The sequence below is a fragment of the Brugia malayi genome (genome assembly GCF_000002995.4).
Source record: "Brugia malayi strain FR3 genome assembly, contig: Bm_v4_Chr3_scaffold_001, whole genome shotgun sequence".
In the NCBI taxonomy this organism is placed as follows: Eukaryota; Metazoa; Nematoda; class Chromadorea; order Rhabditida; family Onchocercidae; genus Brugia; species Brugia malayi.
In genome coordinates, this window is record NW_025062477.1 from 2,383,962 (window position 1) to 2,406,580 (window position 22,619).

At 22.2% G+C, this 22,619-nt stretch overlaps 1 protein-coding gene across 1 annotated transcript; it reads right to left on the minus strand.

The window, feature by feature from the left end:
• Window positions 1–541: 541 nt before the first annotated feature.
• On the minus strand, window positions 542–20,885 carry Bma-kal-1 (Fibronectin type III domain containing protein; the record flags this gene model as incomplete). Its single annotated transcript, XM_043079767.1, has 12 exons — window positions 542–1,216; window positions 1,362–1,539; window positions 1,720–2,051; window positions 2,427–2,678; window positions 2,906–3,033; window positions 3,133–3,265; window positions 3,580–3,718; window positions 4,282–4,439; window positions 4,740–4,847; window positions 5,088–5,150; window positions 11,221–11,295; window positions 20,772–20,885. The coding sequence occupies 12 exons, from the start codon at window positions 20,883–20,885 to the stop codon at window positions 542–544; spliced, it is 2,355 nt and encodes a 784-aa protein (XP_042935701.1).
• Between the last annotated feature and the right edge of the window lie 1,734 nt (window positions 20,886–22,619).

The window sequence follows — 22,619 nt, forward strand, 5'->3', positions numbered from 1 at the left end:
GTGACAAAAGCGAATTATGTACATATCACTGTAATTAATACTCTTTCCGGTTAATACTCTTTCCGGTTTCATTCTCTTTATAAATTGCTATGAAAGTACAATTTTTCAAAAATTCATTTTGCATATTTTTTGTTTTGTCCATTTAATATTCAAAAATCAAGAGAATTCCTTTTCATGAAGAACAGAAAAGCGAAAGAGAGAGAGAGAGAGAGAGAAAGCGAAAGAGGAAAAACAAACTTTGATATACCCTGAAGTTTATGTAAAATTACAAATGTAATGATAAAAAATAAATTGAACTCCTATTGAAGAGAGAGAGAGAGAGATAAAAAGCAATTTTTTCGAAATTATCAATCATATCAAAATTGTAAAATAAAATTAAAAAAAGAAAATTGTAAAATAAAATTAAAAAACAGCTGGTTAAATTAAATTTTAACAATTATTTCAAATTCTATTAAATTTTAATAATTATTTTAAATTATTAATTTTTTGTTTAAAAAAATCTCTCTCTTTTTTATTATTAATGTACAAATTTCATACATTATCATAATGTATTATCAGTAAATAACAAATATCTTAACAATATATTAATACAAATAAAATAAAAAGCTGTCCACCTGATTACATCTGATGCAACACTTTCTAATGGTAATTCAAGTATTGTAGCACCTGGAAACCTTTCATTATTATACAAAAATTCATTATCTTCCTCCATCACTGATTGCAAATCAATATTCTGTGATATTTGATCATTACTTGTATGATCCACAATTATGTTACTAATATGAGATAAAGTATTATTGCGACGATAATCAGATGAAAAAACTGTTGAATGTTTCTCGGAAGTCTTATTTCGATTAATTCGAAATGATGTTGTTAATGTATTACCAACACCATTACTTGTAATCGTTTGTACATGAACAAAGTAATCACGATCCGGTTCAAGTTTATCAAATTGAATTGTTGTAGTTTGTGGTGGAATAATTATTATTTGATTGTTCACTTCATCAGATTTACTAAGTACAATTCGATAACCAACATTTTTTCCTGTGACATTATTATTATTATTATTACTTTTCCAACTACATTGTACCGAATTATTTCTCCAATTAGTCATGCAGACGAGTGATTGAGAAATTGATTGATCATTACAAGTTAGAGTAATTGTTGATGGAGTTTTCTCGCAACTTTGTGTCTCAAAATGACCTTTTGCAATGATCTGAAATAATAGTAAAATATTAATGTAATTTAAACCAAAAAAATATCAACCTATAAAATAGAAAAACATAATATTTTTATTAGTTAACATATGATTGTTTGAATAATTTATCAGAATATTTGAATAATCTGTTTAATTTAATAACCTTTTTGGCATTAGTGCTAACAAGTTCAACATTATATGAGCATTCAAAATCAAGATCTTCCAATACTGCGACACATTCTTGAACTTCCATTTGCGCCCAATCTTCACCAGATGAATCAAGATCATAATAAATGATACGTTTACTAACATCTTTTGTTTGACACGTTAATAAACGCCATCTAGAAAGATCACTGATAAATTAGCTTTTTAAATTATTAGCTTATCTCTTTTTGTCACAAATTATTAAAACAAAAAATTTTTAGTTTTTTTTTTTTTTTTTTTTTTTTTTTTTTTTGCAGTTTATTATCAACAAGTCTTTCTTTTCTTTTAAACTAAAATTATACATTTCTAAAGCTTACCTTACTGTATATTTGACTCTTGTTCCATTACATAAACCATTTCTGAACCAACTTACTACAGTTTTTAAATTATTATCATCAAAATATGGTGCTCTGACGTCCAACATTTCCACTTTCATATCAGTTCTGATATCAGATAAATCTTCCAATCTATTATTTTGCAGTTTATTTTCAGATTCTAATTTCATTTGCTGAGATTGAATAGTTGTAGTTATGGTAGTATTATTACTATCATATCCATCTTTATTAACATTCATTGCCCCAGTTTTCACGTAAATTATTGCTTTTTCACCGTGTAATTCACCATCTGATGAGTCAACTATAGCGTAAATCTGTAATTGTACTGATTAGCATATATAAAAATAGATCAGTAATATGACATCAAGATATTTTCATGTTACAAAAGTAGTAAAAATGTTAATTTTGATAAGGAAATCTAGGAAATTTTAAATGATAAGCTATATGATTGCTTAATTAAGAATAACTATTATTAAACATCGAAAAAAAAAAATAATAAGAATTAATTAAATATTACGTTTAATATTATTATTTTCTTCAATAAATTTATTATATCAATAAATCATAGAATAAAAATTATATTGCATTAAGCAATCACAACAATTAATTATTATATTTTCAAAAAATAAAACAACAAGAAACTGAAATATTTTTTAAATGATTAAATAATAAATGAAATAAATACAAACTTCAACTAAATAAACAGATTGAAGTTGTAATTGACTGATATCAGCATATGAATGATATGCTGGTATCACAACTGACATTCGTTCACGATCCACAAAGCCATCGTTATTGTCGTCAATGTCGTCGTCGTCGTCGCCGTCGTTGTCATCGTCATCTGTCGCTGATCGTTTTTCTTGTTTTTCAGTATTTAATCGTCGTTTTAGCATTTTATCATATGCAATTGCTTGTTGTAATGTTGATTTTTGCCATGAAAGCTATAATAAAATATTTCATTTAAAATCATTGTTTCTTGAAGAAATTAAATTAATAAAATATTGTGTACTTTCTAAAACTTTTTATTATATCATACTTTCTTTTTTTTTTTTAAGTTTATTTGATTTCCTATTTTTTTTATTTTTTATTTAAAAAAAATGAATTTTTTTTAAACAAATTATTTCACTTATTTTTGCAAAAAAAAAAGAAAAGTTATTTAATATTTTACAATGTAATTTTTGATTGGTAATTCAGAAAGCGGTGGATTCCATTTGATTCGTTGTTTCCAAAAATTTTGTTCATCAATTTCTGATTTATCCAATGTTAAATCAAGTGGTTGTCCAGGTGCTTGAGGTTCTAAATTTGAAAAATTTTTAAAAATTTTTTCTTACTTTTTTCCTTTGAATTACAACAAATAAATGAATAAATTTATAAATGAAAAAATTATTTGCATACCTTTTGAAAGTTTAAATGGTTGACTACTTTTTGAGAATCCCAAACTACCATAGGTATTAACAGCTGCTACACGAAACATATAATATCTACCAGGTGCAAGTAAATGCTTTAAAATAGCATACATTTTATTCCTCTAAAATTATTTCAATTATTTACATACCATAAATTTTATATTTAAAAAAAAAAAAAAAAAATTTTTTTTTTCAATCTCTAAATTATAATTTCTTTAATTATTGTATTACTGTTTTACTTCATAATATTTTTTAGTTTTAAATTTACAATATATGCAGCAATTATGTCAGCTAATTATTTTTCAAGTTTAATTTTAATTTTTAAACTTTGAATGTAAATATTAGCTTTTAGATGATAAGAAAAAGAAATTGTTTACTTCCAAAATATATTTGTATTATTAGTATTGTTATTTGATGAGAAAAATTTATAACATACAGTAACAATTGTTTGCCAATCGCTTATTGAAGTACCATCTTTATGTAAACTCCATCTCCATTGTATTACATATAAATTAGCATTTGAATTTGTCTGTGCGCGACTCATTTGTTGCATCACCCATCGAACAATTACTGACCTAATTAAGTTATATTACATCATTTGTTAATTACTTTATTTACTTATCAATTTATTTTACTTATTTTTACTCTTAATTTACTTATTTGTTTATTTAATTATTACTTCTAATTTGCTTGTTTACTCATTAATCAGTTTATTTACTTATCAATTTATCTTACTTATTTTTACTTTTAATTTACTTATTTATCCATTAATCAGTTTATTTGCTTGTCAATTTATTCGAACTTATATTGTATTTATTTTTACTTTTAATTTACTTATTTATTCATAAATCAGTTTATTTACTTATCGATTTATTTTACTTATTTTTACTCTTAATTTACTTATTTATCCATTAATCAGTTTACTTGTTTATCAATTTATTTAAGTTATATTAGACTTATTTTCACTCTTAATTTTATTGTTCATATATAATTTATTTAAAGCAATGTCATATAGATGTTTTGTTTTTCTTAATTTTTCTCATTACATATTAATTTATTTGATAATCTAAAAATTTGATGGTTTAATTAATAATTCAAATAATTTCATATTATTTCAATAATATAATTTTTAATAAACCTTTTCCGTTTCCGTTCCTGAACACTGATACTGGTAGGAATTGGCAAAAGATTCAAATCTTTTCCACGTGGTTTCAAGCATTGTCTACTGCAACCTTCAACACAACATTTCTTCGTTTCCGGACAGTCACCATCTAAGTGACATAATGCTGTGCATTCCTGAAATTACTACTGGATAATTCATAAATATTCAATTTTTATTTAATAAATATTTTGAATTATTCACTTATTTATTTAATTTATTATTAATTATTTTGTAATAAGTTTTAATGAATAACTTTCTTTATAGTACTTGTCCAATTTGAAAAAAATATTTGGAATTGATTATTTAAAATTATTATTATTACTAATTATTTGGTAATTCGTTTTAATGGATAAATTTTCCTAATAAATCTTATTTTTGCAATCGAAGAAACAAAAAGGAAATAAAAAGAAAAATTATAACTAAATAAAACATACATTAAAAGGAGCCAAATGTGAATTATTAGGACAAATTCCAGGTTTATTTCGATATATTTCATGTAAATAAATACAGGAATGTTTACAAGTTTCTGGTTCTCTCACATGCTATAAAAAATTATTATTTTAATTATAAATTATTGATTGAAATACTTTAAACATCAAAAACAAGAGTTTTACTTTAAAAAATCAAAAATTTTTAAGACATTTTTTTTTTTTTTTACCAATATAATTTGATTGTTAACATGCATTAACTGCAATAATCAATTAATTTTAGCAATCATTTAAACTTTTCACTTTCTAATAAAATTTAAGTAATTATAAAATTTTTTAAAACAACAATCTTACTTTACAAATATTTTCCTGACATCCTTTCATATCCAATGTATTTTCCTGACATGCTGCAGTACACTGAAATTATTTTAATAACATTAAAATGAATTTACATTAAAAAATTTTTATTCTGTTAAAAAAGTATTATTTCGTTAAAAAAATTTGAAATATTAGTGAAAAAAAAAAAAAAAGAGAAAGAGAGAAAGTTCGACAAATTAGATTCGCTTCATTAATAAACAATTTTTCATCGTTTTTTTTTTTTTTTTTTTTTTTAAATTTTTTCTTAATTTATCCTTTCAATCAATCATTGTCAACCATTTCTATGCAAGTTAATATTTTTGGATTAATTTCGAACCAAAAAAAGAAAAAAATGTCATATTAGATTATTCGCTTTTTTTTTTAATTTCCAATTTCTTTTACTTTTTTTAAAATTTTTTTTTTTTTTCATCTTTTTCCTCGAAGAAAAAAATTATTAAAATAATGTAATGTATAATTTATTTATTGAAATAATAATTATAATAAGTGTAAAATAATTGTTAAATTAATTCAAAGATTGTAAATGAATAATGCATATTTGCGTGTATCATTTTGTATAAAATTTAAATTTTGGAAAGGAATTATCTAACTTAGGAAATGAGCAATCGTGTTTAGACGTAAAAGATGCGTAACAGTTGACAAAAGACACTTCGAGAATTTATAATAAGTTGCATTAATGAATAACAGGAAATGATGAATGAATGACTACTGAATCAATTCTAAAATGAATTTTAATGAAACATTCAATCTTTTATCTTCTCATTCATTCTTGTTTACTTAAAAGTATACTATATATTAGGAAAGTAAGTTAATGAATGAGTGAAAAGTATTAATTAAACCATCAGGGTTATCTCCATCCTATTCTACAACGATATTAGCTTCTACGTGTTGCTTCTACGTAAAGTTTGTTATGTGATTTTGCTATTTTCAAGCATTTTCACAGAGCTTTTCATTTGAATTCAATCCTTTAAACTATTTATTCATCCAAATTCTGTTCAAATGAAGGTTATCAATTGATAAGACTAATTAAAGTTAGCTGAAAATGGAGTAATGATTAGCAGAAAATATAATTTTTGTTAATTGTATATTTAAAAAATTATCATTAGTTTGAAACTTAATCAGTAATCATTATTGTTTATCTTATCAATGATATTTTCCTACCATCAATAATTAATTAAGGAAATGATAATATGCGTAAAGAATATGAATCCAAAAATTTAAATAAATTTCTTATTTACAAAATTTTGTTTATATAAAAGTACAAGAAATTTAGATCAATGAATCATTGAAATTATATGTTATAGGTAAAAATAAAATGAACGTTTGATTTCTGAAATTAAATGTGAAAATATTTAATAATTAATCAATTATCAATTATTATTCATCATAAATTCTCGAAAAAAAAAAAATTTCCTTTTTCCATTTATTAAATTTATAAATTACCTAAATTAAATGTGTAAAAAAAAAAAAAAAAATTAATTTTGAAATCTCTATTTAATTATTGACTAATTTTACTGATTATTTTCATAATTCATCTTAAAGTGACATTTTCCGCATCCCTAAATGACAAAAGTTTCTTTTGAGAGGTTTATATGAGAAATGGTACCACTTCAAAAGTATATGTATGGATCATAAAATAAAATTAAACGATCAACCAAATGGTATGCAAAGGAATCTGTAATTGCATTTATGCTAAAAGGGAAATAATTCAAGCAATTACAAGAGACAGAGAGAGAGAGAGAGAGAGAAGTAGTGTATGAAAGATAAAAAGAAATTATTGTAGAAATGATACAAGCAAATTATCATAATCACATCAAATAATTTGATAATAAAATAAATATTATTAATAATATATGAATTCATTGTTGAAATTTTAAATTTGTTCGTATACAATAATAATTACATCAAAAAAGAAAAAAAAGAAAAAAAAAAGAATTAAATATGTATGAGTAAAAGCGGAAAGGAAATGTAAAAGGAAATAAAGTGATAAAATGTTGATGGAATATTGGATCATATAAGATAACGATTACTGATATTGGTTAATTTTATAGAATGTAGCAATACTTTATTGCTTTTTCTTCTTTTTTTTTTTAAAAGCATTTATGCGTGTGCTTTTTTTTTAAAAAAAAATAGTAGAAGAAAAAAAGAAAATAATAAAGTAAAAATATGTAAATTGGTTTTTTTTTTAAAACTTTTTCTATTCTATAGAATGTAATAAACGAATAGTTTGAATAATACTTTATAAAAGATAAAGAAAAAGGAAAAAAAAAAATATTCTATGTCTTATATTTTAATCTAGTACTTATTAATATTGTTATAAAATATTTTTTCATAAATAACTGAAGGATGCAAATGAATAATTTTTATGCAATATAATAGTTTTTATATTTTAATAATTAAAAATAATTTTTATACGATCTAAATGTTCCAATTATTGCAATACACATTTTTTTTTTAGGTGATAATCATTATATAATAATTTTCTCTCAATCATTATCATTATCATTTCTGATCATTTTAATTACTCTATATAATCATCCGTTCATGATCAATCAATATATTACTTTATATATTTTATGGTGACAATATCTAAACAATTGTCACTCAATAGCAAATTTTTGATATCAAATATCATTTTCTGTTCCATTTTTTTTTTTAAAGCATTTCACATTTTTTTTTTTTTAAATAATACTTCCACAATTTCTTCTTATTTCTTTCCTCCTTTTTTTTTTTTTTTTTTCTCTCTTTTTTTCTTTAATATCTGCTAAAAGACAACAATGTCAAATGACCTTGCGCTCATTTTCTACGACAACACTGAATGACAATTTTTAATCCCACTTCATTTTTTATGTCATATCTTATCCTATCATAATCTTTGGTATGCATTTCACCACGATAAATAGACTTTAGTTTTGATGTGAAAGAAAAGAAATGCTTAGAGTACGGAGAAGAAAAATAAATAATAATAATAAAAACAATGGGATTAAGCCCAACAAAGATATAGAAATTTATTTCAAAAAAAAAAAAAAAAAAGAAAGAAACGATTGTTTCATTCATTTATTTATTGCTTTATTTAAATGATTTTTCAGCAGCTGTAAATGCTTCACTCTTTCATATTTTTCTTTTTCTTTTTAAAAGTATAGCAATAAAATCATTGTGAATAGAATTGAATTTAAATTTTCCTTACAAAGAATTTAATTTTTTCCTACTCATCTATTTTGATCCAATTATGCACAGAAATTATACAATATAGGATTAAAATTACTAAAGATATAAATTAATTTCACTAATTAATCCTGTAGAAAATTTAATTGGAGTCAAAAAAAAAGAGGAAACCACATTTGATCTTCCATTAACATTTAATCTTCCATTAGAATAAAACGCTAAATGCAAGCAAAGTATCAAATTAAATGAAAAAATTTGTCAATCGTTATTCCAACAATTCATTAATATTTCATTAATTCTCTTATTATCCATCCATTTCATATATCAATAAACAGGGAAAAATGTTTAAATGTTGATAAATCATTTTTTTTTTCTCTTGAGCGGTCACAAATGGCGCAATAGTAAATGCGCAAATTGGTCGGTAAATATATTTTTGAGAAAAGATGAAAACAAAGATAAATGCTCATTTGATGATCATTTTGATGACCATTACAAAAATAATATTTTAGAAGACTGAACAATATTGGAAAAGATGAAAAGAATGAGCCGCTTACATTGCTTAACAATTTTAGTTTACTATTTCATTTTTTCATGATACCTATTAAAAGGATCAAAACAATAAACTAAGAAAGGACAATTTTTTTTTTTTCTTTTTAAATTGCAGATGTTTATCATAAAGGGAGTAAATGTTTAAAATATAAACGATCAAAATGTTTTCTAATATAAATCGAAATTACAAATCACCATTTAATTATACAGTTATTTAATTAACAAAGAACTTTGTCAATATGAATTATTCGACGAATAAAGCAAATATCAGCAACGGGGGAAAATAAAAAATTATTTGTGGATTATATTGGAATATTATTAATATTTATTTTTAACACTAAAATTTTTCTCAAACTGATAATTGAAAAAAGAAAACTGAATAACAAATTTTGAAAACTAACAAATTTAACAAATCAAATTTTTCTTTTCTTTTCTTTTGTTTTTTGATAAACTATCTAAAAAAACTATATTCTAGGGATCACAATTATTCACAGTTACAGAATATCATTATTTATTATCGATAATTAAAAATTTTTCTTTGGCTGATAAATTTGCATTGATCTTCGGAAAATGATAAATTACTAGTAAATCCGGTACGATTTATTCATTTTCTTTTTCTGATCCCTAAAAAAAGTATTAAAGTTAAAGGTTTTTTTTTTTTTGCAATGATTGACATTTCATTGTTAACGAATGAAAAGCATTAAAGATAGAAAGGCTGGGAATATTCGCACATTTTTAGTTTTATTAATTTCTAGCATAGTAAAGGCTCACAAGCAAACATTGATAAGAGGATTAGAGTGCATACTATTCCATCAGCACCTTCCTTGACCCCAGTAAATAATAGTACCCTGACCTATGTCCCTAAATATTTCCTTCCTGTTTGTTCTTCTTCTTTGTCTAGAAATAACTGTTTAAATATGATAAAATTGAAAGTATCCCTTCTAGCATTATTTATTCGTTAAAACTAATCGAAATTTGATAGTGAACAGTAATCATAACAGATTTTATCAATCAAGATAATAAAATAAGTCAACTATTATCTTATCACTATTATCATTTTTGTCTGTTTGTTAACACAAATAAAATTAAAGAAAGTAACCAATATACTTGCATGTTTTTTTTTTTTGTTCATTAAAAAAGTATACCTTTCATTGATAAAATTATGATAAGTGATTAAAAAATAAAAAATAAAATTTCATCAAAATAACAAATACATCGATAATAAAACGATATTCTAACATTTTGTTTGGCTATTTAATTTATTCATTTTCGTCCCTATCCTTTTTAACTCATCTTTGGCTATTATTTTAATCTGTCCACATTTGTTCCTGGCATCATTTGGCTACATTTTACTCTAAAATAAGCCTTTTAAGTGTAATAGTATAGTATTGATGCGAACTAATATTTTCATTGTTGTTTGAAAGAGGTCATCCATTGATAAATAATTCATTAACAATAGACTGAAAAAGTTTATTGATGATACATTTGGTGCTAGTTGGCCAGATAACAGACCAGCCAGATTACTTTTAATATTTTAGCTTAGATTATTTACATCACAGCTGGAGATTCCTCTCACATCAATAATACAACCAATACTTTCATATTTTCATTAATATTATCATATTTATGTATAAATATAATATATAATACATAAATTGAGTATATAAAAACTTATATATATATGTAAGCATTGATTTGTACAAAGTATTACATGTAAAAGTATTTATTCACAACAATTAATTAATTATCCTTGTATTTTTCTAAACTTGAAAAGATTTCATCCAGTTTTATGAAAGTCAACAAAAATTTCCGGTTTTCGCAGACTTTTTTCTGGAATTAAACTTTTATTGCATGCCATTTATTTATAGTTATAATAAGCAAATAAAATGTTTTTTGAAAATTTCAAAAAAATTTTTTTATAAAGTATGCATGTGATAGGTAGATTTATCAATGAATCATTGTTAAAATTTTAAAAGTTATCACGATAACAATGATAAGTGATAAATGATGAATGAATAACTTGACAAAATGATTAAACATTAATTACATTTGATTGTTTTTAGAAGAGAAAAAGAAATTAAAATTATTAAAAAGAATTAGCATATTAATCTATCGAAGATTTTTTGATTATTTATGTTAAAGAAAAAATCAATTTTACTTTAGTTTAAGATATCATTTTTTGATGTCATTAAAATCTTGTATTAATTTTTTTTTTTTTTTTTAAAAGATTAAACTTAAAAATTAAAGAAAAGAATTGGGAGAAAACATAAAAATTAATTAATGAGCTATCATAATTAGCTACGTTTGAAAATTTGATGCATGCATATTAAAATTTAGATAATAAATTTTGTAGGATTTAATTTAATATTTGATTAATTTATAGTTAAAGAAATCATACCGAAGAGCAATTTCGATCTTCCTTGCAAATATTGATAATGTGATGCTTTAAATGTCTTCTCAAATCGGCATCTTCCTAAAATATTCATTGTAAAAAAAAAAGAAAAAATTTTTTTTCTTAATTTTCAAAATATTTATTCGAAAAAAATATTAAAATATTTTCATTTATTAATCTTCTCTCTCTTCCTCTTTCATTTCCCTCTCTTTTCTTCACTCAATTATTTTTCTTAGAATTTTTTTTATGATAATTTCAAATGATAAAATATTAATTTTGCACACAAACATCTTATGCGATACTTTTTCTTACAATTTTTAAATTCAAATAGGAAAAGGATTTCGGCATGAATAATTTTCTCAATTGAATATTTCAAAAGTTTATTCATTTATTATTTACTCTTCTACACCTTTTTCATGCGAAATCTTTGTAAAAGCTTTTCCACATAACTGAGCAATTATAATTTGCCGTTCTGTGGCCGAAATGAGTAAACCTTTTCTTACCTTTTTACTTTTACTTTTCTATCTGTCAACATATTTCTAGATTGGATGATATTGTTGACATTAAAGTTAATGATGAGATTAATGCCCTCTTCTTCTTCTTCTTCTGTATACACTTTTATCATAATTAATATTTGGCATATTTAAGAATTTAATTAACTTTCATAGCAATTTGAATTCAATTTAAATTATTTTTTTTTTTCGTTTTAAGTTCCGTTCATTTTTGATAGAAAAGGAATCAGACGAAATTAAATGAAATTGAAATGATTTTACCACTAAATTTTATTGCTTGATTCATTTAAAAGTATATTTTCAGCACTATAAACACCACATGGTAGAATTAATTGGATACACATATACATAATATGAAAAGTATTTCAGTTCTGATTTGAATGTTTTAAATTGATTTAATTTTAATCATTCTTATTTTCTAAATTTTAACTTTAATAGTAATTATAATATTTATGTATCATAGATAAATAAGTAAATAAATACCATAATTTATTATTTCAGAAATTATTTTTTCAATTTATTTTCTTTTTTTCTTTTTCAACTATTTCATCTTAATTTTTATTCATATTTTAAATTTACAAAATTTTGAGACCAATGAAGGATAATTCATTGATGAGTCATACATTAACTGTGCATATTTTACAACAAATTAGACAATTTCATGACGGTAATATTTAAACATATGTCGGAGCAAATTATAACCGAAAAGGAAAATTATTATATAATTGTAAGGCAATTTGCAGCTGTGAATAATATTCAAAATTATTGTATTACTTTTCATCTGTTTCTGCTTATTATTAAATATTTTTCATTATTATATTTTATCATTATCAAGAAAAATGATGACAGTTATAGTGATGTTAATCAAAATTACAGTAAATCAATGAGTAATTATTAATTAAAAGAATTTGAAATCTGAATGAATAAACAATTTAATGTTTAAAAGTTTTTTTTTTTTTTTTTTTACTTTCAATGAATAAATTTTTGCTAAATTAAATAATTAGCTAATTATTATAGTTATTAAGACAGACATTCTTATGTAATAATCAGTAGGTTTTTCATTTTTGTTTTCTCTTTTTTTTTAAAAAAAAAATTCAATCAATCATTTTCATGAAAATTAAAAAAGTAATTAATTAATGGAAGTGTGAAATTCAATAAATAAATTTTGAAGTTTCACTAGTAACCAGCAATCATTTATTTGTAATTATGGGGAATACACGACGTCAATTAAGTGTCATCTATGTTTGCTGAACACAATAGCAGCAAAGTCTCTGAAAGGATGTGTGACACTTCAGGATGGTCATTCATCAATAGAAATATTACTGAAAGCTATGGGACAAATAAGCAAACAATTAAATGGTCAAAATGCGCAAAAGGTGAAAAGCGCAAAGGTGAAAATGTCTAAACAGTGGGAAACTATCTGTATGCCATAAGATGTTGTTAACCTTGAATATAACTTATGTTAATTATTATCGAAGTAAATTATTTAAGACTTAGTAAAATTATCTGATCACTTAGACTTTAATAAGTTATCAATTTGATAAATTCAGGAGTGATAATTTTATTATCAATAATCACATTTATGTGAGTAAAACAATAAAATAGGAATGAAAGAAATAAAAAAAAAGTTGGCTATAAAAACATCAATAATAATTTCGTAAAAACAAACAAACGGTTTAACTAATTAATTAGCTAATTAATAATATAAATAACTAATCGTAACCCTTCGTAATGAATTACTTAAGTAATTGACTAATTAATCAAAAATGAAAAAAAAAATCATATTATTTACACAGTTATTAATATTTGATAAAGAATTATTTGTTGAATTCATTTAAAGTTTCAAATTTTAAAACTGAGTTAATACATTTTATTTAATTTATAATTATGCAAAAAAAATCAATTTTGTTTAAAATAGTGCATTATTTATTTATTTTTTTTTTTCAAACATAAAATTGATTGCATTATCAATTTTAAATTATATGAAAAACATTGCTTAATGGAAGGAACAGTTTGAGAGATTTTCAACTATTAAAATTACTGTGCAAATAATTTATTTATATTTGCATAGCAATTATTAGCACTCATCAAAGAATGCCATTTTAACAGCAAATTGAAAAGTGCTATTATACCATAAATGCAAACAAATTTATATTTGTATGTATTTATATACATACCTTTCACATACATTCGCAATATTTGTATGATACCCGCGGGTAAATTGCTTGGGCAAAGAGAATGATAGCATTGCGATATGAATTACTTATAGTTAATAATAAAAATATGAATTTAAGTTATGAATTTAGTGTGATTTTTCATTCAATAAAATATATTATTATAATTTTTACAGTAATCAGATTAATTAAGCAATGATATTATCAAATGAGATTATCATTGAAACAAATACAGTTGTTTCTCTTTTTTTTTTCTCTCTCCCTCTCTCTTTATAAGGATGATAAGTTGATAAGATTAAAAAGATAAAGAAGAGTTAGAGAATGGAAACAAAAAAAGTTGTAGGAAAAGAGAGTAAGAAGAAGAATGAGGGAGAAGGTGAAGGAGAGGTAAATAAAAAAGAGGGACAATTACAAAAGAAAGTATTAATTTTCCACCATAAATTCCTGTCGCATTTTTTTTTTTTATGAACGCATCTGGCGTCGCGCATCTGTCATCATAAGTTGTCATTGGTGTAGTGGAAAAGTAAATTTGTGGAATTTGTGTGACACAAATTAAGCATTGAAAAGAGAAATTTGAACATTTCAGAACATATGGCTTACGATTGTAACAATTTACGGTTATTGTAGGCAATTTGATTAAAATTAACTCAAATTATGTTTATAGTAAAATTAAATTCAAAAAGTAAAAAAAAAAAAAAAAAGGAAAAAGGAAAAAAATTTAGGAAATATTAATTGAAGTTAAAAAAAAAAGAACTAATTAATAATCAATTAAAAAATAAATTTTTTATTTAATTGATTTTATTTAATTAATAATTGTGATATTTCTTTTCTTTTCTTTTTTTTTTTTTCAAAAGTTTTACTATAATAATTTTTTAGAGTAAAATGAGACATTACTTCATGAAAATTTTAAGATATTTGATGCAAAATAACTATCAATTTTTTAAGCATTTGAAAAAAAAAAAAAGTTTCAAAACAAAAATGAAAAGAAAGAAAAAAGAAAAAAAAAAAGCAATTCAGTTAACGATTTTAGTCTTATTTATGCTATATTTCGAAAAATTTTCTTATCATTATTAACCATAAAACTAATCTATAAAATTTGAAAAAAATTGTGATGTAAAACATTTCACTTTTAAATTTGAAATTCAAATTCGTAAATTTCAAAATTAACTAAAAAATAATTAAGACGAATTATTGGACTTGAAATAATAGAATGAAAATGAAATAATTTTAACTATTTTTTAACTAATTAGAAGTAAATAGATAATAAGAAAGGGGAAAAAAAGAAAAGGAAGAAAATATTATTAATTTTTCACATTATTTTTACTTTACTTTTTTAAAATCAATCTAAGCTTATTTCACTTTTAAATTTAAAATTCAAATTCGTAAAAAAATATATATATATAATCATTTTTTTTATTTTAGTCAATCGATGCTAACTGCCATAAAGTTGTATAGTTGAATTTTCAATCTTTAAATGCCATAAGCTAAATTCTTTCTAATTGGTAAATTAGTGATTGATAAGTGAAAAAATTTTTATTCTTGAAAAAAAAAAAAAAAAAACTAAAATTTTCTTTCGTCGTTTTCTCCTTTTTATATTTTAAAACATTTATTTTTATAAATTTAAAATATTTAATTTTAAGTAAAAATTAAAATTTCTACAATTTAATATAATCATTTTTTTAATTAAATTATTTCAAAATTTGCTCTTTTTTTTTTTTGAAATGCTAAATTTTAATTTATACATAATTAATGGAAAAAAAGATTTTTTTTTTCTTTTTACAAAAATTTTAACATTTTAACATATTTAATTCATACAATTTTAATAGCTACATATTTAATAAAGTTTTTATTTATTTTAATTAATTGAAATTATTAGAATGATATAAATTAAAATATTGTTTATTATTTACAAAACTATTAGCTTTTAGCTAAAAGTTAAACCAAAAGTAATAAATCAGGAATTTCCGGAATAATAAAGCCAACTGATTATTTATTCTAAACAAATGTTATTCTTTACATCCATTCCAACTACAATTCATTAAATCATTTTATTAGGAATATTAAAACCATTATAGTAATATATCTTTTGCAGCTGTTTTACATATGTCTTTTTTTTCTTCATTTCAATTACTTTTTACTTTCGGTTTATTTTCTTTTTTTCTTCTTCCACCTTTTATCTTTCATTTTATTAGCATAAACTAAAAAAAAAAAAGAAAAAGTTACACCATTCCGGAAATTTCTTCTTTATCTTACCGGAATTCTTCTTTTATTTGTTTGTTTTTTATTATCTATGAAAAATAAATAAACTCTCATTTTTTTCATATTAGCAAAGAAAAAAGAACGAAAGAAAGAAAGATAAATTATGAATCATTTTATTTTGTCATTTCAAATTATTTAAACAAAATTAGGAAAAAAAAAAAAAATCAGAAAAATAAAATAATTAAATTGCTGAAAAACATTTAGTAAAAATTGATAGTATCTATTAGATTTATTGTAAAATAATTTAATTTTTTAATAAAAAAAAAGAAAAAAATTTTTCTTTAATTAAATTTTACTTTTTTTTACCTTATTAACATAAAATCTTATTTAATTTAGGATGAAAGTCTGTTGAAAGCAGTGATTTCATTTATTATCAATGCTTTATAATGTTTACATTGCTCACAAGAAATAGATTAATATTTGTTGACAAGATGTCACTTTATCATTTTATATTATCATTCATTAAACTCATTTAACTTAGCTTATAGAATTAGACGAGAAAGTCACTGATTCTTATCATTGCTAACAAAATTTATCATCATTTACTGTTTAACAGGAAATGATTTGATATGATATTTTAAGCATTAAATTTCAAATATTTCATTAGTATTATCATTAATGATCATTGAGGATAAAGTAAATAAGATAATAAACAAAAATTTATTGCTAATGAAATAAGTTTCCTATTTGGATAAGTGATATTTTGCAGTGTAACTTTTTAAAATGTATTTCTCGAGATAAATTTCAATCAAAGAAAGCCTATTCAAATTAAAATTCATTACAGCTTTATTAAGGAACATATGTGATTTTTGCATTAATTAATAATTGTATCAAATTTTATGAATAAAAATTTAATCTATCGGCGAGAAAAAGAGAAGAAAAAAATTTGAAATTTAACATTTATACAACAGTAATAAGACGAGTATTTTATAAAAATTTAATTTTTACACTATTATTATTTGAAAATAAAATTGTAAATGAGAAGATTTAAATATGTAAAATTTTTATTTAAAAAATATTTCAATAATATAAAATTTGAAAATTGTAATACTAACTGCAATTTGGCATGTAAATCATATTAATAGAGTAAATTTAAAATAATAATCAATTTTAATTTTTAAAATAATAACTAATTTTTAATCTCTCGAATGAGTTGCATCGATAAAATTTATGAAAAAAAGAAAACGGAAAAAATAAAAGCAAAAAAAAAAAAAAAGAAGAAGAAAATGACCAAATAAAAAAATATTTTTTTCAGCAATATTTGAAAGAAAAAAAAAAAAAAAAACATTAAAATTTAGCATAATTATTTGTTCGCAAACTAAAGTTTTGCTAATTTAAAAAATTTTTAATACAATATTTTAGAAAGTAAACAAACAAATAAATAATAAATTTTATTGTTCTTTTTTCTCTAATAAATCTCAGAAGCTGCATATAATTAATTAGTATGTAAAAAGTAATTTAAATGTTTACATTTGGATTAAAGTTTTTAAGTCTTTTTTGATTATTTGGATTAAAATTTTGAATTCTTTTTAACTCCTTATATAAATCACACAAAGAAAAAAGAAAAAAATAAAGTAATCATTATTCATACATATATAAACACATATTATAGAAATTTCATTTTATTTTTCTTTTATTTCTGGAAAAAGAAGAGAGAATTAAAATAAAATTTAATTTAATCATTTAATTTAAAATTTAATTTAATCATTTAATTTAATTCTATTTCCTACATTTTACATATGCCATAAATTCATTCGTATGTTAGTGAAATTTTGCCTTTTTTATTTGACTTAAAATTCTTTCTTATACTAATTACAATTCAAAGCAAATTTATTCTTCCACCTCTTTCTCTTTCGAAAAAAAAAAAAAAAGAAAAGAAAAGGCTTTTTGCCATTTAAATTAATGATAATAGATAATACTTATTTATATTATCTGTGGGTTCAATTCTTTTTCTTTTTTTTTCTATGCAAAATTATTATACTATTAAATTAGCAGCATGTAAATTCAATAAAGTAAATGATTTAAATTTAAATTAAATTAAATTTAAAATTGAACACACTTTATCTTTTTTATAAAATTACATTATCATTTAAATGATTTAACAACGTTACAACGAATAATTAGACTTTTTTTTTTTAAAAAAAAAAAGTTAAAATGACTTTAATGTATTATTTTTTTAAATTCTTTTTCAATTTCTTATATCAATTCAATTAAAAAAAAAACATTTATATAAAATCTATATATTACAGCAACTGAGTTGTGGGCAATAATTCGAATAAAAATTCATTTCCCGATTCAAAATTCATTTTTTGTTTATTTTTCCTCCTTCCTTCCTTTTTTTTTTTTTTTTTCTATTCGTTATGTTCTAATTTCAATAAGGAGCTCAGTCATACAAATAAATACAAAATACTCATTGGTATTCAAATCTTTATATCAATCTCTTTGTAGCTTTACCCTACCCGTCCTATTTTGCCTACCCATACTTCTACTTCTCTCATTTCCTTTTCTTCCTGTATCTTCGCGTAATTTGACGTCTGGGAATGCTGAATAATTGTTATTTTATTCGATTTCAATCATTATATTCATGATTCAGATGGGACAAAAAAAAAAAAAAAAAAAAAGAGGAAAAAAAGGAAAAAAGGAAAAAAGGGAGAAAAAGATGAAAAGAAAAGGACTGGGCTAAAAAAATGTTAGGCCAATAGATAGAAAGAGAAAGGGAAAGCCTAGGCTTTATATTTTGCAATGATCAACAATTTAAGCATATTTTGTCTCTTTTTTTCATTTCAAAAATTCACGGAAATGAAGCATAAAAAGCAAACATCTAATCATTCATTTTCTTTTATTTCATCTTTTTTCCTTTTTTTTTTTTTTTTTTTATTTCATACATTTCGTATCAAAAAGAGAAAAAAAATGGAAACAAAAGAAAACAAAAAATATATTTCCAATTTATTTCAAATGATAATATTTTTAATTTTTTAATTTTAACAAAAAATGATAATTTCATTTTGTAATTTTAACTTAATTTCTTTCAGCAACACTTAATCATATTGCATAATCTCATAATTTTATAAGGTTTAATGTAAAGAAATATTGTAAAATTGATATTATTATAACTATTATCAACTAGTTTAGTAATATTCATTATCATCATTATCATTTATCATTATTATCATTATCACTAGGCTAGTAATTTTTTTGCCTATTATTAATTGTATGTTTTCTTCTTAAAACTATTAAATAATTCCATAACATTTCTTTCATTAATATTTTACAAATTATCATTTTATTTAATTTTTACCTTCAAAAAAATTATATTATTATTACCATTTTTTTTTTTTCTTTTCTTCTCAGACATTTTTCATTTCTCGAAATGTTAATATTATTAATTGAGTTTAATTGCTTTCTTCTCATATTGTTGATAAAAATTAGTATTACTGATTTTTTAAATTATTCATATTGTTGATAAAAAATTAATATTATTATTAATTTTAATTAGTGAAAGAATAATAATAATTATCATTACTGTATTCTGATTTGATCTGATTATTAGAAGAAAGGGAAATATTTGACAGTGCAACAATAAAAGCACCAATAAGATTAATGCAAAGTTTGTTTAAGAGTGAAACAACTGACATTCAAAATAGCAATTGTACTATTCTCTATGATATCTTCTCATTAACTTAGTGCTGTGATTAGTAATTAGTTTGTGGAAAGTGAGAAAGTAAGAAAAACTTTTAATGGCATAGCAGAAATGAGTCATTTATCTTTTTGAAAATGATTTTCAGTGAGTAATGCATATGCATATGAGAAGATCAAATGAAAGTTTAATGTGATGATGGACAAAGTGTCCCAAAAAATTATGACATACAAATATACTTTACAAAGGATACCGCTGGTACCATTAGAAAATAGTACCATTGGATTGCTCATCTGTTCTATTTTTAAGTGGTTATATAAAGCTATCATATTTATTTAATATTTCATATTTCACTCCTTTTTTTTTTTTTCTTTTGATTATTATATTAAAGGGATTAATGATATTTTTTCTTTTTTAAATTTTCAAATTAATGCATATAATAAAATTTGATAATTAAGTTCTTTTTTTTTTTTATTTTAAATTTCTAAAAATTAGAAAAATGATTTCAAAATTGTATTACACATTCAATCATATATAATTATTAATTCAAATGAAATGTAAATTGTAGAAATTGATATATTATAATCACATGCATTTTAATCTGTTAAATTAGTAGAAAGGAAAAAAAAAAAAAAAACATTTGTGTCATTGTGATTATTAAAGTGACAAATATGACAGAATACGATTAAACTAATAATATAATAGTAGTAACAAAATAAAATGTTAATAGCTTGAAATGAAAAATGTATGGAAATTAATATTCATAAAATGAAAATGTGATAAAGTAACATTCATTTTAAATGGATTAAATTAATAAAAAGTGCGAAAGAATAAAAAGAAAAAAAAAAAAAAAGGAAAAAAAGAAAAAGAAATAAACGAAAAATAAAACTTAATTTGCTGATTTGATTGTTTTTTTTTTTTTTTTAAGAGATAAATAATAAGAAAATTTATTAATTTTTAGTTTAATTAACTTACACCGCTAGCAATTTCTAACTGCTGAAGGCACATTGTTTGGCACCGTGCACTGAGTAGTTCATCGGTGACAACTGTTACAGGTAGTAATACTAGAAGAAATAATAGAAATGTCATTAATCTTGCAAGTAGCTTCATTGTAATTATTGAGACTTTCATCTGAAATAATAATTTAATTTTTGAATTCAAAATAATTTCATAGAATTGAAAAATATACACTTATGACGTACGTTTAATACATCATTTAATGTTTAATGAATAGGCATCAAAATTGTATATTTAAATATTTAAATTTTTCTAAACTTTATAAGTATAATAATAAAATAAGAGAAATAAAAATTTAATTTTTGAATTCAAAATAATCTCCTAAGTAATTAGAAAAATATGTATTTCTAAATTATAATACATTAGCAGAAAAGCTTACATGAGTCATAAGTATTTTAACGTAAGTAACTGAATATGTATTCAAATGTATTTTTCATCAAAAGTTGCAAATATATAATTTAAATTAAAATTACAAATTTGCTACAAATGCATTAAAATATATTTTATAACCTCAAAAATTTATTTTTATTTTTACTAGATATTATATTAATGTATGTTCAATTAAAATTGAATCTAAGATTTATCAAAATTAATCTTTAACTAGAATTAATTCATGGATAATTTTCAATTTAAATTTAATAACATTATTAACGCATTTAAAAAATAATTATTTTTATTTAAAAAAATAAAAACTTTGTTTTTTGGTATTAAAAAAAAAAAATGCAAAATTTCAAACAATGAATTCATCGACGATATAAAGGAAATTCCCAGATCGTTTTCTACTCTCTTATTCCCTGTCCATATGGGAATTACTTCATTCCCAGATCATTTCCTTGCGCTCTATCAGTCCTTTCCGTTCATCTAACCGGAACTGCTCTCATCAGATGTAAAGTCTACAACCATTTTATCGTCAAGAACGATAGCAATCGTCGTGGCGATACTTGGAAGAAAATGACAACGGTGAGGAACGGAAGGCGGAGTCCTTCTACTTCATCTTCTCTTCCGCTACCGCAGATGGCTCCGCCCTGATCCTACCGATTTCCGCGTTGTTGCAGATGTTACCACGGCTATCATGAACATTTTTTTGTACTACCGGTGGTACCATTCTTCGGCACCATTTCTCGGTTTCCTACCGCTATTGATTTCGATACTTTTATCAGCTAAGTATTTCGTACCTTTCTATTCCTATCAACTGGGACAGTTTTATTAGTGTCAATAGTCATTGTATTGGTAATAAATTATTTGTTTCTACCATTGGTACCATAGCCGATACTTTTCTTAGTGCTACAGTAGCTACCGTTACCACTATATTTCTATTCGTTCGATAATTTAACCCGTTGTTCCGGATAGAATAACAGGTTTTTTTTCTTTTAAAAGTTGAATTAATGGGTAAAGGAACAATAAGAAATCTATCCATATTGTCACACTGATGCATTACAATTTAATTGCTTCAAAATTAAAAGCAATTAAGCCATCAAATGTAATACATTTCTGCTTGCCAAATACATTATGGAATGAATTTCTTGAAACAAATTCTAAAAAAAAAAAAGTGACGGAAATAATAAAATTAAAATTTACAAAAGTACATCAAATGACAATCGTTTTCATTTTATCAATAAATGATCTTATTTTTTGAAGTGAATATTTCTTCGTTTTTTTTTTTTTTTTCCAATGAAATAAATTAAATTCTTTTTTTAAAATATTTTCTTGTTTTTCATTTAAAGCTAATTTACGGTAACAATAACAAGAATTATTTAATATTGAAATATAACAAAATGAAATTAGCATTATGATAAGTAATAATTT